Consider the following 18,619-nt stretch of genomic DNA (forward strand, 5'->3'; position numbering starts at 1 on the left):
AGGAATTGTAATAGAAAGCAGCAATAGGGTAAGAACTGTAAAATTCATCAACTTTCTTAAGTAGAATTTTAGACATTTTCTATTCATTTCCTTATCCACCATCGTGGAGGGTTCCCTGAATTTTCCATCAGAAAATATTCTGTAGTTTAATAAGCTCTTTAGTATTGATAATTATGATTTTTTTCTATCTATTCATAATTTTAAGTACATTGTTAGAAAACCACATATATCTATTTAAAATGAGTTTAGGCTTGTTTCACTTCTGAGTTCTTTTAAACTTGAGTTGACTATAATGTCTAGAGATCTTATGTTTTCCAAATAATAAACCTGTATTTTTACTTTGTTAACGACTATTATTCTCTGCTAAATTACTTCAAATTATTTTCTTGTTGTTAAAGGTTTTAAACACTTTTTAAAAAATTCCAAATCCTAAAGCATGCAAAATAGGACAATTGGAGCAAAAACAAAAACGATCACAGGAGGAAAAATCTTTTGGGAAGTGGGATTATGCATTGTCTCCTATAATATTCAGATATTTGTGTGTGTAGTGTATGTTAAGTAATCTTGCATCCATGACTTAAAAAAGAAACAAAACAAAATGAAACAACAACAGTGAAGCAATAATGCTGCTTCATTTGGAGCAGTATGATTAAGTCTCAGATGTTGAAAAATAGAAACCAGAGTCTTAACCCTAGGTTTCTCCAACAGGGCCATGTGATGCACACACATGGAAGACAGGTCCATAGAGGGTCCTGCTCTGCCTTTAAAAACATGACATTGATGGGCTAGAGGCAAGAGGAACTGTGATCATGGGATAGCCTCTACTCCTGAGCTGCTTAGTGCCTAGCTTCTTAATGACCTCTTTGCTGCAAGAGCATATTAAGATCCTAAGAAGGCAGATTCCCATATTATTGAGTAGCTTAGGAACCTTGCTCTACCTTTTTATCCTGTTCCTGACTTGATTTGATGCGTAGATTATGACAGCCCCGGTTACTAAAGAACAGCCTCCTTGAAGTCCTTGAATGACGATTAAATGATGACATAAAATGGATGAAAGAATAAAAATATTCATATTACTAAGTATAAATAATAGCAGCTATAGTTACCATTCACTGAGCTTGCTACTGGACTGAACATCTCTGGAATAATTCTGTGAGGTGGATATTGCTTTCTTCGTTTTACAGCCTAGGACCCAGCAAACATATTCAAGACCGTACAGTTTATAAGCAGCAGAACCAGGATTTAATCCCACTTTTCTCTTACCATATAGCCATAACCTTTAACCTCTGTGCTTCACTACTCCATACAGCATTGATATCTAGATTGATCTTAGATGGCTTGTACCATAGTCTTTGACTTAAGTAGTATTTGATGTAATTTTTATTGTATTAAAATTTTACTACAAGTTGACCTATTATAAAAGTCACACAAACTGCTACTATCTTGGGCAATGTTCAAAAGCCAAGAAGGTATTGTAGGAATTTCTAGGAAGAATATTTGCATCATCCTAGAAGTAAGGGAACCAATAAGCTGCAGCCCAGTCCTGACTTCATAGACTGTGGTGTCCATGTAATGGGTGACTTTAAAATAAATGTCAAGTATGGGGGCTATACCGCATGATGCAGCTAATCACAGTGACCATACACCTACTTGATAGTCAAGGCCGAGGTGCTCTCAGGAAGAAGATGACAGAAAGCAGCACCCAGCAGTATTCTTTAGGGCAGGGAGTATTCATAATCTCAATAACTGCATTTCATTTCACGTGATCTAATGTTTTTCCTATATGATAATATCTTTTCATTGAGAGAACTGCAGCCATTTGTACTATTACTAGAAGACATGTTTTGTTTTTTCCTGGAGTTTTATTGGATGATTCCCTTTAGACTAACAGTGTCATCCCAGTAGACTTGGTTTTAATAAAGTAAGAGGCTTTTAAAATACAAAGGAGCATAAGAGACTATGACAAACAACTGTATGCCAATCAAATGGACAACCTAGAAAAAATGGAAAAATTCCTAGAAATTTACAATCTCCCAAGGCTGAAGCAGGAAGAAATAGAAGATATGAACAGACCAATTCTCAGTAAAGAAATTGAATCAGTAATAAAACAACTTCCAATAAACAAAACCCCAAGACCAGATGGCTTTATAGATGAATTCTACCAAACATTTAGTGAAGAGGTAACACCTGTCCTTCTCAAACTATTCCAAAAAACTGCAGAGGAAAGAATGCTTCTGAACTCATTCTATGAGGCCAGCATCACCCTGATACCAAAACCAGATAAAAATACCACAAGGAAAGAAAATTACAGGCCAGTATCACTGATGAACATAGATACAAAAATCCTCAACAAAATACTAGCAAACCAAATACAACAATACATTAAAATGATCATAAACAATGATCGTAAGCAATAATCAAGTGAGATATATCCCAGGGATTCAGAGGTTTTTCAGTATCTGCAAATCAGTCGGTGTGATATATACCACATTAGCAAATTGAAGGAGAAAAATGATATAATCATCTCAGTAGATGCAGAAAAAGCTTTTGACAAAATTCAACATCCATTTATGGTAAAAACTCTCCAGAAAGTGGGCATAGAGGGAACATACCTCAACATAATAAAGGCCATATATGATAAGCCCACAGCTAATTTCATACTCATTTATGGAAAGCCAAAAGCATTTCCTGTCAGATCAGGAACAAGACAAGGATGCCCACTCACCATTTTATTCAACACAGTGTTGGAAGTCCAAGCTACAGCAATCAGACAAGAAAAAGAAATAAAAGGAATCCCGATTGGAAGGGAATAATTAAAACTGTCACTGTTTGTAGATAACATGCTACTATACATAGAAAATCCTAAAGATGCCGCAAAAAACTTCTAGAGCTCATCAATGAATTTGGTAAAGTTTCAGGATACAAAATTAATATACAGAAATCTGTTGCATTTCTGTACACTAACAGTGAACTATCAGAGAGAGAAATTAAGGAAACAATCCCATTTACAGTTGCATCAAAAAGAATAAAATACCTAGGAATAAACCTACCTAAGGAGGTAAAAGACATGTACTCAGAAAACTATTAAGACATTGATGAAAGAAATTGAAGATGACACAAACAAATGGAAAGATATACTGTGTTCATGGATTAGAAGAATTATTATTGTTAAAAATGACCATATTACGCAAGGCAATCTACCGATTCAGTGCAGTCCCTATCAAATTACTAATGGCATTTTTCATAGAACTAGAACAAAAATTTTAAAATTTGTGTAGAAAACACAAAAGATCCTGAATAGCTAAAACAATCTTGAGAAAGTAAAACAGAGCTGGAGGCATCATGCTCCCTGACTTCAGACTATACTACAAATCTACAGTAATGAAAACAGTATGGTACTGGCACAAAAACAGACACACAGATCAATGGAACAGGATAGAAAGCCCAGAAATAAACCCACGCACTTATGGTCAATTAATCTATGACAAAGAAAGCAAGAATGTACAATGGGGAAAAGACAGTCTCTTCAGTAAATGATGGTGGGATGACTGGACAGCTACATGCAACAGAATGAAACTAGACAATTTTCTTAAACCATGCATAAAAATAAACTCAAAATGGTTTAAAGACCTAAAGATAAGACCTGAAACCATAAAACTTCTAGAAGAAAATATAGGTGGAACACTCTTTGACATAAATCACAGCAGTTTTTTTGAGGATCTGTCTCCTAAAGCAAAGGAAGCAAAAGCAAAAATAAACAAATGGAACCTAATTAAACTTAAAAGCTTTTGCCCAGCAAAGGAAACCACTGACGAAATGAAAAGACAACCTACTGAATGGGAGAAAATACTTGCAAATGATATGACCAATAAGAGGTTAATATCCAAAATATATAAACAGCTCATACAACTCAACATCAAACAAACAAACAAAAAAACCTCAAAACCAAGCTGATTAAAAAATGGGCAGAAGACCTGAATAGATCTTTTTCCAAAGAAGACATGCAGATGGCCAACAGGCATGTGAAAAGATGCTCAACATTGTTAATCATTAGAGAAATGCAAATTAAAACCACAATGAGATATTACCTCATGCCTGTCAGAATGGCTGTCATCAAAAAATCTACAAATAACAAATGTTGGCGAGGATGTGGAGAATAGAGAACCATTGTACACTGTTGGTGGGAATTTAAAGTTATGCAGTTACTGTGCAGAACAGTATGGAGGTTCCTCAGAAAACTAAAAATAGAACTACCATATGATCCAACAATTCCACTTCTGGGTATATATTCAAAGAAAACAAAAACATTAAAGTGAAAAGATATATGCACCTCAATGTTCATAGCAACATTGTTTACAATAGTGAAGACACAGAAGCAACCTAAGTGTCCATCAACAAATGAATGGATAAAGAAGATGTTATGTATATATAACATATTCTTTATGTGTGTGTGTGTGTATATATATATGTACATATGACAAAGGAATACCACTCAGCCATAAAAAAGAATGAAATAATGCCATTTGTAGCAACATGGATGGACTTGGAGGGTATTATGCTTAGTAAATAAGTCAGACCAAAAAAATACTATATGATATCACTTATATGTGGGATCTAAAAAATAAAACAAACTAGTGGATGTAACAAAAAAGAAATAGACACACAGACACAGGGAACAAACTAGTGGTTACCAGTGGGGAGAGGGAAGGGGGAGGGGCAAGACAGTGGTGCAGATGAAGAGGTGCAAACTACTATGTATAAAATAAATAAGCTAAAATGACATATTGTACAGCACAGGGAACATAGCCAATATTTTAATAATAACTATAAATGGAGTATAACTTTTAAAAATTGTGAATAACTATGTTGTACACCTGGGACTTATTGTACATCAGCCATACCTCAATAAAAAAAAAGAAAGAAAAATAAGTAGGAGGCTTTAAAAATGTTTTCAGCAGGAAGTGATCTAGAATAAACTAGATCATATTATGCTTGCTTCTATTTTATTAGTTTTCACATAATAAGGCCCAGTGAAGTTTTTAAAAAAATAATCAGTAAAATGCCATACATCTTGCTATTCCAAGTAAACACCTTGAAGTTGGCATTTGTCATTACTGTAACCTGGAAAAGTCACTGGTTCTTTCTCTCTTCCCTCCCTCTCCCTCCTCTCCCCCCCTTCCCTTCCCCCTCCCCCTCTCTTCTCTTCCCTCCCTCCATCTCTCTGTCCCTTACTTTCTTTCTTATTTCAAAAAGCTCAGAATTTTGTTTAGGTTTTTCAGATTCACATTTGTAGGAAATATTTATTTGTATTATTTAGCTGTCACACTGAACCTATACTCAAGGATTCTTCTATATCTTCATGTTGCAACAAGTTAAAATTGGTCATTGAGAATTTATTTTTTAAAGTGTAGTTGATTTACAATATTGTATTAGTTTCAGGTATACAGCAAAGTGATTCTGTTATATATATTTATATATATTATAAATAATTTGATATATATTAGATTATTTTCCATTATATCAGTAGGTTATTACAAGATAATGAATATAGTTCCCTGTGCTACACAGTAGATTCTTGTTGCTTATCTATTTTATATATAGTTTATATCTGTTAATCCCATACTCCTAATTTATCCCTTCCGCCCTCCCTTTCCCCTTCGGTAACCATAAGTTTGTTTTCTGTGTTTGTGAATCTGTTTCTGTTTTGTATGTAGATTCGTTTGTATTTGTTTTTAGACTCCACATATAAATGATACCATAAAATATTTGTCTTTCCCTGTCTGACTTCACTTAGTATGATATTCTCTAGGTCCATGCATGTTGCTGCAGATGACAATAGTTCGTTCTTCATGGCTGAGTAATATTCCATTGTATGTATATGGGTGTGTATGTATATGTACCACATCCTCTGTTGATGTGCACTTGGGTTGCTTCCATGTCTGGGCTATTGTAAATAGTGCTGCTGTGAACATTGAGGTTCATGTATCTTTTCAGAGAGTTTTTGTCTTTTCTAGATATAACTCATTGAGAATTTAGAACAGGTAAAGAATAGGTAAGTAGTAGAGTAGTTGCAGGGAGGAGGATGCCATTAAGTACATTTATAGGGAGAACCTCATTCCTCCACCTTCCTTTGAAGAAGAAATTGTTCAAAATCCAAGATATTCAGGAAGACAAGGCTGGCAGTTGTGGGTCATCTTTGAGACTCAGTACATTTAGTGCCCACATAACATGATGAAGTATACAACTGGGGCCATTTCATTTTGAGGTTTTTTTAGTTCTGGTGGTAAAGAAGGAAAAAGCTATTTATCCTGCTGTCGTTCCTTCTCTGAGTAGTTTGAGGCAACATGCAAAGGAAATAAGCAGAGTGGCCTAGGAAGCCTTTCTTTTCTATGCTCTTGGCTCCTGCTTCTTTTATTTATAATGTCAGTCATTATTTGTTTCACTCAGTACTTTATTTTGGAATGGCTTTTTTTTGTACTAATGATATAATTTTGGGTTGTTTGAGTTTGACTAACATTAGATATTACTTTTGTGTTACATATTGTAGACATTTAGAAATACTGTATACCACAGCAGTTCCATGGAAGCTTTTAGTGTGCTGAATGGCAGTTTTAAAACTAAGATGTGGGATTGTAGAGAAGGAATTAATACACATTGTGAATCCCCAAGGGAGAAGAAGAAATTAATCACATGCCTTTTCCCACTTTACTTGAGCATGAAACACTTAAGTGTATACAGAACTAGTGTTCCATAATACACCTGGGAAAGGCTTTAGTTGAATGTTAGATGTTTTCAGATAAATATGCTTCAAAAGCTGCTTCTAAAGTAGAACTTGAAAAAATAGTTATGGTCTTCACACGTGAACAAAGCAAACATTTTTGTACATTAATCTACTTTTTCTTTAATTCCAGATTAATCTTTTTAAAGCATAGCTATCTAAATTGATGGCAACTAAATTAATGAGGTTTTTTTTTTTTAATTTCCTTCAGCCTCGGTACTTATTTATATGAGGGAAGATACAGTATTTTATTTGGATTATATTCTTTGTCATCATATCATCCAGTATTTTCACATATGCAGTTTTCATTGTAGGGTCAGATCTTAGCTTACCAAGGCGTGCTTACCGGTTTTGGACACAGTTCAGGATGCACGGAAGCCTCTGTGCTGAGGATACATGGGGTGTATATTTTATAATAGAGAGCCATGGGGGGTCTTCTCAGTTCAGACTGAAATACATATAAAAGCCACTGGTTTTTAGTTTTAGGTTATGTTCCTTCTGTTACTTTATGAACTGATCTCATCACTTTGTTGCCTAGCTCCTCATAAAAGGGACGTTATAAGGAAGAAATCCTGTTAAACTACGGCTAATATAGCAATAATAATAGCTAACAGTCTTGCTAATAGCAATAGCAAGACTAATAGCTAATAGTCTTGCTATTAGCAGTACGGCTAATAGCAAGACTGTTGAATAAATATAAATGATATGACTATAACGGAGAATATGTGAATGAATAAATTGAAATTTTATTTCACCTTGAAAAATAGACTTTTGAGTTGCAGGATTTAATGTGATATTTAACTAGAGAGAAAGCCAGAATTTCACCGGTGGAAAGAAGGAGGTAGTGTAGTATGTCCTAACTTGAAAAAAACATATTATAATTTTATACTTAAAAAGATATACAAAATCTGCTTTTATAATACCTACTATATGTCCATCTTACTCAGCACTCTGTACCTAGTGTACCTAGCACAGGGGCCTGATAGTCAGTATTCAATAAATGTTCATTTTCTGAAATTAATGAGTGAATGATCAAATAAAGGAAGAAAGAATATAGAGCGTAACAAAATCTTCTTCACTTATTGGTGTGTTCTCAAGGTAGACTTTACTTTTTACTTACTGGAGATTATCAAGGAGTAGAGAAGGTGAGATTTTCATGTCTATCCCGTGGGTAACTTAAAAAGACTGCAAAGTAGTAGTCTAATAGGAAGAGCACTGAATTGGGTGAATTGATTCTCACCCCTGCCTTCTTGCCGTTAATTAGTTGGATCCTGTTATTCAACTTAGTTTTATCTTTAGTTTTTGTTTTTCCTCTTTTTCATTTGATTAATGGGGATAACGATACATTCTTTACCTTTTTACCTGGGTAGTAATGAGAATCAAAAAAGAATAGTGATGAAAGTTTAAAGTCTTATAAAATATAAAGCCCTCTTATTTGTGTAATTATTTTTTACAGGCTGCCTAAGTTGTATCTCTGTGAATTCTGTCTAAAATATATGAAAAGTAGAACTATTCTACAGCAGCACATGAAGAAATGTGGTTGGTTCCATCCTCCTGCTAATGAGATTTATAGAAAGAATAACATTTCTGTCTTTGAGGTAAAGTAGAAGATGTTTAGTAGTTGTCTTCCTACCCATTTCAAATACAGTGCCACCTGTACTTTATCTAATTGCACAACTTGATTTTTTTTTGGAAATGTTATTTTACTGTTGTTCATTCACTATTGAGTCAGTAATTCAGCTGTGTGAGGGAGAAGCAGAATTAGGCCAATCTAAGTGGTACGAAGTTCACAAGCTTGATCTCTGAATAAACTATTCTGTATTTCATTGAATCAAAGACATCAGTTGTAATATATCTTATTTTATGTACCACTGAGAAGGTAAAGGTACTGCTAATTATGATATATAAGACTCCATTTGATTATTAAATGCCAACAGATTTTTACTTATGTTTAGATGTGATAAGATTGTGTCTTAGAATCTATGAAATATGGCACTTAAATAAAAAGATTTCTACTGCTCTATTTAAAGGAATATTGTGTAGAGGTATGTGTAATAGCTGTATATTGAATAAATCTTAATATATTTCCTGACTGCATCATGGTTGTATGACTTACGCTACATCTGTGATTCTGTGTTGTTAGTAGTGGTTTTTAATTTCTTGATCTCAGTTCTGTGGTTTAATTGCCAAGTATTAATTGCGTACCTTCCATGTGCTCAGTTCTGTTAATTACTATGATGATAGAATTTCAGATTGCCAGGAACTATTCCATCCCTCACTTTCTTCATCTTCCCAAAGGCTTTATTTTAGGTGAGGAGTAGAGGAGCTCTTGACCTCGTGGGGAGGGAAAGGATGTGGTGTACAATAAATTACGTAAATTGCTAAAGAAATTGTAGTCTTGAAACGTCAGTGTCTTTGGGTCTGATGTAGGCGATCGTTGGCATTTGCATAGAAGAGCTGGCTCCAGCAATGCCAAGAATTACAGGGGTACTGGGAGCATACAGCCCAGTCCTCCTGATCTTGGCCAGCCAGCATCCAGGAAATACCTCACTTGCCAGGTTGCTGCCTAGGGAACCTGCTTGGTGCTTCTGACAATAGATGATAATCCCTTGAGTAGCTTTATTTGGGGGAAATCTCATCATGGCAGTCAGATTACATTGCTTCTAGCTGCTGGCACAGATTAAACTATAGTTTTACCTTGTTTTACTTACATGTATTTTAGAAGAGGTTGCATTTAGATCTTTTGTTGAATTAAATACTTTAAAAAATACATCAGATCAGCTTGCCATCTGAAGGATTCCTGTAGTCAATCTTGTTATAAAAGCAAAAAGTGCTATTTTTAAAACTGGCCATCACCTCCTTGTCTAGACTTTTCATGCTTTGTGGAAGTGCAGTGTTTTATGTATTTAGTTGTCTTAAAATAGCAGGCACTGTACTCTGCCGTTTCAAGGGACAGCTTCCAGGTCCATTTTGTTCTGATAGCTGCCAGCTCCTCTTAGGCTGGACTGTGGGTACTCACAGGTGCTTGTTTCTGATGTGTGTTATTCTAGAACTAAAGAGACACCCTGTTGACCATTTTGTCTATTTTTTTCCTCTAGGTTGATGGGAATGTGAGTACCATTTATTGTCAGAACCTGTGTCTCTTGGCAAAATTGTTTCTTGACCACAAAACGCTCTATTACGACGTGGAGCCATTTCTTTTTTATGTACTAACCCAGAATGATGTCAAGGGCTGCCACCTTGTTGGCTATTTTTCTAAAGTAAGTATATCAGCTTAAAATTTTTTTTGAATTTGTATGGAAATCTGAAACAATCTTTGCTGCTTCTCACTAGGAGACACTACAGGATGCAGCAGCACCTCTGGGTGCCATCTAGCTTTCTGGAAAGGGAAACAGAAGGAACATTGAGAAACTTACCTGGTACCAGCAGGTGCCTAGTGATGTTCAACAGACTGTACTCTGCTGGGAACCTAAACTGCTGCTTACCCAGAGGGAAAGCTTTACTATGACTTATACTCCCATGGTGATGATAGACAGAACTCGTGAAATAAACAGAGTCATTACCTCTCTGAGTTCTTTCTCATTTTAAATCTCTTCCTAATTTGCATTTTAGGCATAGAAGTAAGAATTTCTAGGAAGCCATTTTTATTAAAGGGTATTTTCTCTCCTTCAATTTTTCATTCTCTTGGGGAGAAAAAAAAGTTTCTTTTGTAGTCAAATAATGTAAAAGATATACTTTCGTTTAAGCAAGCCCATGGTAAAATCTAAGTGTATAAAGATAGTTAAGTGAAAAGTCCTAGTTCTGTTATTAGGCTGCTTCAATAGTTAAATATAATTTAAAATATATTGCTTGATTTATAAAAGTGTATTTATACCCACCCTATGTAGCACCAAAAAGGGAAATAAAAGAAACTTTGGTGATGAATCGTCCCACGTCTGGGGTGCCGCACTGACACACCACTTGTAGCTTTGCAGATCTGTTGGGACTCGGATTCCTCTGCTCATCTCAGGCATTGACATACTGTTTTTGAGTTGCGGATGGTGTTGGGTGGCGTCATTTCATTTTATATTTTTATTCTTCTGGTATGGTTGCTTTGTGGGTAATGGCAGTGACTTAACCTTGTCCTCTCTCCTCCCAGAGGGGTGTTTTTTTCTTGATGTGCATTGCTATTCCCAAAGAACCAGGGCTGTGGTTTTGACTATTAGTCTTTGTTTCTTAAAAATTAGCATCAGTGTTTAGTCTTACCAGCCAAAAACTTGGCTTTTGTTTTCTCCACCAGGAAAAGCACTGCCAACAGAAGTACAACGTTTCCTGTATAATGATTCTTCCCCAGTACCAACGCAAGGGCTATGGCAGGTTTCTCATCGATTTCAGTAAGGATTATAGTAACATAATTGCTCATTGTCTCTTCCTGTGGACTCTGTGTGTGTGTGTGTATTTTTAAAGATTTGCAGATGACTTATTGTTTGCTTGTATCTTTTGTCATACTGCTGAGTGGAACATTAAAGCCTAAGGCCATGAACATGTTTTTCTTTTGGTTGCATGTGAATATTTCAAAAATAGCTAATATTGGATATGAGCTTCTGTGTGATCTATAGCAAATAGTTTTAATTTGCAACTATTAATTTACAACAGAACTTAGTTCTATTTTATGCAGTTAATTCTATCTCACGACAATATTAAAAACACTGTAGAACTACTTAAATTAGTACTAATAAAGAAGTGCAGCACCTGCCCTATTTTTATTACCTAGTTATCTGAGAAAATGTGTGTGTGCATCGTTTTTTTAGTTACAGGCTCTACCTAGTGGTTAAAAATATGCTATGCACCTTTAAAAATTTTAGAAGTGAATGATACAATAAAAAATTTAATTTGAGTTAAAATTGAAAGCTAACAGTTCTAAAAAAAGGTTATTGTGGAACTTGCAATTTGTTGTTGTTTTTTGATAAATTTATTTATTTTTGGCTGTGTTGGGTCTTTGTTGCTGCGTGCAGGCTTTCTCCTAGTTGCAGTGAGCGGGGGCTACTCTTTGTTGCGGTGTGCGGGCTTCTCATTGCGGTGGCCTCTCTTGTTGCGGAGCATGGGCTCTAGGCGCGTGGGCTTCACTAGTTGTGGCAGGCGGGCTCCGTAGTTGTGGCTCACGGGCTCTAGAGCACAGGCTCAGTAGTTGTGGCGCACGGGCTTAGTTGCTCCGTGGCATGTGGGATCTTCCCGGACCAGGGCTCGAACCTGTGTCCCCTGCATTGGCAGGTGGATTCTTAAAATTTATTTATTTAGTTTATTTATTTTTGGCTGCGTTGGGTCTTTGTTGCTGTATGCAGACTTTCTCCAGTTGCGGCGAGCGGGGGCCACTCGTCGTTGCAGTGCGCGGGCTTCTCATTGTGGTGGCCCCTCCTGTTGCGGAGCACGGGCTCTAGTGCTCACGAGCTTCAGTAGTCGTGCCACACGGGCTCAGTAGTTGTGGCTCACGGGCCCAGTTGCTCCGCGGCATGTGGGATCTTCCCGGACCAGGGCTCAAACCCGTGTCCCCTGCATTGGCAGGTGGATTCTTAACCACTGCGCCACCAGGGAAGCCCCCGGCAGGTGGATTCTTAACCACTGTGCCACCACGGAAGCCCTGCATGCATTTTGTTTTATAAATTGATAATCTTGCTTAGAAAGTAAATGTATGTTTGAGGTAAATTTTATATTGATTATAAAATAGTGGTATTTGAGGGCATATTTTTCCTCAGATAATTGCTAAAAATAATATTTAAAGGAATACATTCAGAAGTAATGGTTAAACTAAGGATTTTGATACAGGCAGTTCTTCTAAATATCAGATGATTATATCACTAGTATTAATCCTCATGCAGACCAATGAAGCTTATTCTACTTGGCCTTAGACTGTACTCCTGACTATATTTTATTGGAAATATGTGCCATTGGTTATTTTTTACATTTTCCTGGTGGTTTTTTTTTCCGACTAATAGTAGAGGGTAAAACTCAGATTATTTCCTTTAATATCAGTATGTTGTTTTGAAATAGGACTCATCATTGGACATGTATGCCATTAAGTAGCAAAGTTAGGGGAAAATATTTTACTATGCATTTATTAGTCATTTTTTTGAGATATACAAATAATTGTATGATTACAGTATTTGTTTTTATTTTAAAACATTATTTTAATGTAATGTATTTTCCCACATTACCATTCTTAGACTGATTTCCCTTAGAATTTATGCCTTTCTTTTCCTGTTCTTGAGACCCAACGCACTGGACAAGAGGACAAAGTAATACCACCACACACAGTGACACTCACACACTGACATTCTTGCTCACCAGGAATTAGGGTGATAGGTAATTGTGAGGAGAGCTTTGGTTGAAGTGAGAAATCGTCATCTAAATCACTCACAGAAGAACTGCAGTCTTCAGAGATAGGGTTTTGTAAAAACTAAAGGCATTCTTTTGTATTGTGCAATTCGTGTAGGTCTGTTGCCATCTAGCGGTCGAAATAAAACATGCAAGGGTGGTTTCCCCTCCTTGTATATTGAATAAAAAGCATTCTTGCCTATTAATGTGAAGTCCTGATTTTTAACAGTTCGAATATTCTAACGGTGTGATTTATATTAACTATAGACAAAGTAATACTAACTTAATGTTCGGTGTATACAAATTATGTAATCTTCCTGCAAATTTGTTTTCAAGTGATTTTGTAATTTTGTTCTTTTCCTTGAAGGAATTTACCTTTGAAATGATAGCCTATGATACTTGGATTGATTGTGGAAGAGGGGCTTGTTATTTTTGTAAACTGCCCTCTTTTAGGCTCTCTGACATATTTGTGATTTGGGGGTTTCTTTAGGTTATTTGTTATCAAAGCGTGAAGGCCAAGCAGGGTCTCCAGAGAAACCGTTATCCGATCTAGGTCGTCTTTCCTACATGGCTTATTGGAAAAGTGTAATATTGGAGTGCCTTTATCACCAAAACGACAAGCAAATCAGCATTAAGAAGTTAAGTAAGTTGACTGGAATCTGCCCTCAAGACATTACTTCCACACTCCACCACCTGCGAATGCTGGACTTCCGGAGTGACCAGTGAGTATCACATCCCTTTGTATAACCTTTGAAAGATAATTAGGTAGAAGGTTTTGGATTGGACAGCCAAATTATCAGTTAAAGGACATAAACTAATATAAATGGTGTACTTGCTGATACTGAGACATCATTTTCCTTTCTATATTTTATACTATTGACCATATTTTTTTTTTAACTTTTTTTCTGGTCTTCCTTCTAACTTTTGGACCTAAGCTACTGAATCTTTTATTTTATTTATCGGGAGCTCCTTCACAATACAAGAAGTAACAACTGGAGAAGTAGTGTCAAATAAAATACACCCTTGATTAATTTCCATACAAATGGGACAAAAGAAATACAGGTCAAAGGAAAGACAGCTTACCCTTTTCTAGTGTGGTTGAGAAAAGGTCACAAAGAAAGGAGGCATTTGGGCTAGAAAGATGGAGAGTAAAAGATAGAGGACAGGAGGGTCGCAGAAGTTTCAGAGGTGGGAAGCGTGAGATGGGAAGTGGCTGAAACAACCTCATCCCTTGCTCTAGTTGCGTGTGAAGTCTTTGTCCAGTTCATATTCTGAGCCATCTCAGTGGTGGTGTCTTCCCAGGCAGGCTTTTTGTGAAGCATTTATCTCCAGGGCTTTCTGAGGGTGTAGCTCCATATTCATTGTGTGGTACTCCTTGTGCATCGTTGATTGCTATAAACTTTTCTCTGGTTTCAGATTTGTGATTATCCGCCGGGAAAAACTTATCCAAGATCACATGGCAAAGCTTCAGCTGAATCTGCGGCCTGTGGATGTAGATCCAGAGTGTTTGCGCTGGACTCCTGTCATAGTCTCCAATTCCGTCGTCTCGGAGGAGGAGGAGGAGGAGGAAGAGGAGGAGGAGGAGGAGGAGGAGGAGGAGGAGGAGGAGGAAGGAGAACAGGAAGAGCCTCAGAGCCAGGAAAGAGAATCAGAGCCGAGTGTAAGGGCACGAATGGTCCCTGTTGTTGATGATAGAAGAGCATAGTTTGGTTTTCATGAGTGTTTGTGATGTACCTATAATGGTATCTTAAACGAACACCATGAATTCACATTAGAATTTCTGAGTTTATTTCAGTGATAGAAATTTCAGGAAGACTGGGTTTTGTTTACTTCTTTCTATATTTTTAAGCCTTGTATCATTAGGAAACCTTCAAATTTGTTACAGTATGTTACTTATGAGTAAATATTTCTTTGATCAGAGTGCCAATAAGCAGCTAAATTTGAAGCTGTATAGAAATTGAGGAATCTGAATTGAATCTAAATCTGACCATTGTTTAAAATAAAATGAAGATACATTTTCCTTAAAACATTAAGGAAATAAACAGATGCATGTTTTCTAATAGAGCACCAAATAGTTCAGTGTCTCTAGCCATTAAAGGGTTAATGAGGGACTGTACTACATCATTTTCAATATTTTTCTTCATGTGATGTGTTCTTTTTTTTAAAGCAGTGCTTTCACCCTTTAAAAATCTATGTCCTCCTTTGATAAACATAAAGTTTCATGCCCGTTTATAGTGTAATTTTCAAAATAAAATGAAATATTCAGAACAAAATAAGTCAAAATAATTACAGAAATTTTCTTTCATTTTTTGAGCATCCTCTTTCTCTTGCCCATGCCCCAGAGTCTGTCTCCTCTGTTTATAAATTTCTGTTTCTAAGAAATTTCATAAACTATCTCATTTAACATTTACTAGATTATAAGAATAATAATATTCACTTTGTTTATGGAATATGGTATTGTATAGCAGTTAAGAGCACTGGCTCTTGGGTCAGACTGTCTGGGTTTGTATCCCAGCTTCTTCATTTGCCATTGCATGACCCGGGGCAAGTTACTTACATTTTTTGTGCCTCAGTTACCTCATTTGTAAAATGGGGATATAATAATAATAATATTTCATGTAATTGGTGTGAATTATACCCATATAGCATTTAAAACAGTGCCTAACACATAAGAGATATTTATGTTAGCCATTAAATAATTAATAACTTTCTCTTTAAAGCTCTGTTTTCTTTTTTTATCTCAGTATTTAAAAGGTCAGAATAGGAGATACAACTAAATAAGACTGAAAATTAACCAGCATGGTTTTATTCTCTAAAATCAGGTGGGGAAGTCTGCATCTCATGAGAACAAAGAACAAGATTCTTATTCTTTAGTAGAAAGTGAAAAGAAACCAGAAGTTACGGCGCCAGCCAGTTCTACGCGTTTGAACAAACAGGTCCTTCCCCGTGACAGTCTTCCTGCCAATAATCAGCCATCTCGGAGAGGCCGCTGGAGGAGGAAGAACAGAAAAGCCCAGGAGCGCTTTGCTGATGAGGATTCGAAACTGCTTTTGGAAGAGACATCAGCTCCTCCGGAGCAGTATGGAGACCGTGAGGAAAAATCAGAAACCTGCCAAGAACAGTACATGGGAAGCCAGGAGCAGTCGGCAGCCTCGCAGGAGCAGCCGAGCCAGGACGGGAAGCCAGACGGTCCCAAAAGAAGACCGAGTGAGGTGCTTGAGCTCTGGCGAGGACCGCTCAAGAAAAGTCCCGAGCCTCTGAAGTGTGGGCTGCCAGAAAGCCACGACAGGCTGCCCCGTCGCTACAGTGAAGGTCGCTACAGCGATGGGGACAGGACCCTCCTGCGGGGCTGCAGCGAGAGCAGTGAGGAGGAGGGGGAGCCCGAGAGCCCGCGGTCCAGCTCGCCCCCAGTCCTCACCAAGCCCACGCTGAAGCGGAAGGTGGGGCCTTCTCTGTGCTGTCCTGGAGTTAATCCACAGTGTGTTAGCCTTTCAGCTTCAAGCCTCAGTATGTTGTAGCATATGATGTTCCCAGGGAACATTTGAAATGTGCACATGACTTCTTTGGTTCATGGGAGTTCACTTACAAGTCATAAACTTATTTAAGGGCTGACAAACTGTTTTCAGCTTGCTGGTTTGATTTCAAAGTATGACTTTTCAGGGATTTAAAAAAAACATACAGGGACTTCCCTGGTGGTCCAGTGGTTAAGACGCTGCACTTCCACCGCAGGGGGCACGGGTTTGATCCATGGTTGGGGAACTAAGATCCCGCATGCCACGTAGTGTGGCCAAACACAAACAAACACAACGTACAGATTAGAAATGTTTCTATTAGAAAAGGAGAGGAAACCACTACACAGTTCGATGGAAAGTGGGCGTAACGGTGCCCTGTGTTGCGATGCTCAGAGTGAAGCCATTCTTCTCACCCCAGGTGGTACTGTCTCCCCTGTCCTCTGTCCTCCCTTCTCGCTCTCCTCTCCACCCCTCCAGTGTTTTGACTTAACTTTGTTTTAAAAGTATTTTCTAAACTATATTTCATCATCTTGCAAAGGTTGAACGATAGCCAGATTGTTAGTAAACGCTGTATGATGATGACAATGAATTCTGTTAATCTGTATACCAGAAATCTCCCAGGCTGTGGAGTGAACTTTAAACATTGCTGCAGACCAGCCAGACTGAAGTGTGTCAGCTCTCTGGATGAGCCATTCTGTGCTAGTGAGGTGACAGCTTTCATCCAGAGCAATAAAATCATTCTTTTCCTTAGCAGAACCTTAAAAAAAAAAAGATAGGGCTGTTTATTAAAGAATGAGCTTTCCATTTTAGAACAGTTTTAGATTTACAAATTTATTGCAAAGAAAGTACAAAGAGTTCCTATATTCCCCACACCCAGTTTCCCCTATTATTAACCTTTTACCTTGGTATGGTACATTTGTCACAAATAGTGAACCAGTACTGATGCATTTTTAGCTAGAGTCCAAACTTCATTCAGCTTTCCTCTGTTTTCCCTAATGTCTTCTCCTGCCCCAGCACACCACCTTACGTTTAGTTGTCATGTCTCTTTAGGCCCCCTTGTTGGTGACAGTTTCTCAGACTACTTGTTTTTGAAGGCCTTGCCAGGTTTGAGGAGTACTGGCTAGATTTTGTAGAATGCCCCTTATGATAGTAAAATGGGGTGATGTGTTTTGGGGAAGAAGGCCCCAGAGGTAAAGTGCCATTCTCATCACGTCATTTAAGGGCATCTGCCGTGAGTCTGTACCGATTACGAAATACAAGGGTATTTGCTGTCAGTGTGACTTCTCACTGTTCACGTTCACGTTAACCCCAGTCGTCTGGCTCCAGGTATCAGGTTTGTCAGGTTTCTCTACTGTAAAGTTACTCCTTTTTTCAAACTCTTTTCAAACTATATTCTTTGGAAGGAAGTTACTGCCTACAGCCCGCACTTAAGATACAGGGAGTTATGCTCTACTCCCTAAGAGCAGAATATCGTGTTAATTATTTGGAATTCTGCTTGGGAGATTAATCCATTTTTCCCCGTCTATTTCTTTTTTTTTTTTTCCACACACACACACTGTATTTTATTTTTACAAGAGATAGATAGACTGACACCAAGCATTGTACATGGATGACCACAACAAAAGCAACAATGATTGCAATTACCAAACATGAAACACACTTATACTATGTCATAATATTGACATTCAGTCCAGTAATCCTCCACTGTAACAGCTCCTTTACTTTGCAGTGAAAATTGATTTGTATATTCTTTTCCTCTGAGTCCTTGTGGGATTTTTTTTTTTAATTCAGACAGAAAGTCACAAAAATTATACTCATCCTCATCAGTTCACTCAGTCCCATGTAATTAATTTCTTTTTTTTCATCTTGATCTTTTGTTAGCACTTTTATGAGTTCATCAGTTTTTCATTAGAGTTCTGAAAATGCTTATTCATTCAGTTCAGCAGTACAGTCAGTTACCAGAAACCTGTACTTATCA

General features: G+C 37.2%; 1 protein-coding gene across 1 annotated transcript in view; it reads left to right on the forward strand.

The window, feature by feature from the left end:
* Positions 1–18,619, forward strand: part of KAT6A (lysine acetyltransferase 6A) — a 116,847-nt gene that overhangs the window by 82,883 nt on the left and 15,345 nt on the right. Inside the window, exons 10-15 of the mRNA XM_057537209.1 lie at positions 8,235–8,376; positions 9,877–10,038; positions 11,058–11,151; positions 13,620–13,851; positions 14,546–14,789; positions 15,952–16,569. Of these exons, the coding sequence (XP_057393192.1) occupies positions 8,235–8,376; positions 9,877–10,038; positions 11,058–11,151; positions 13,620–13,851; positions 14,546–14,789; positions 15,952–16,569 (1,492 nt within the window). The remainder of the gene's footprint in view (positions 1–8,234; positions 8,377–9,876; positions 10,039–11,057; positions 11,152–13,619; positions 13,852–14,545; positions 14,790–15,951; positions 16,570–18,619) is intronic.

The sequence above is a fragment of the Balaenoptera acutorostrata genome, chromosome 21, assembly GCF_949987535.1.
Source record: "Balaenoptera acutorostrata chromosome 21, mBalAcu1.1, whole genome shotgun sequence".
NCBI classification, from domain to species: Eukaryota; Metazoa; Chordata; class Mammalia; order Artiodactyla; family Balaenopteridae; genus Balaenoptera; species Balaenoptera acutorostrata.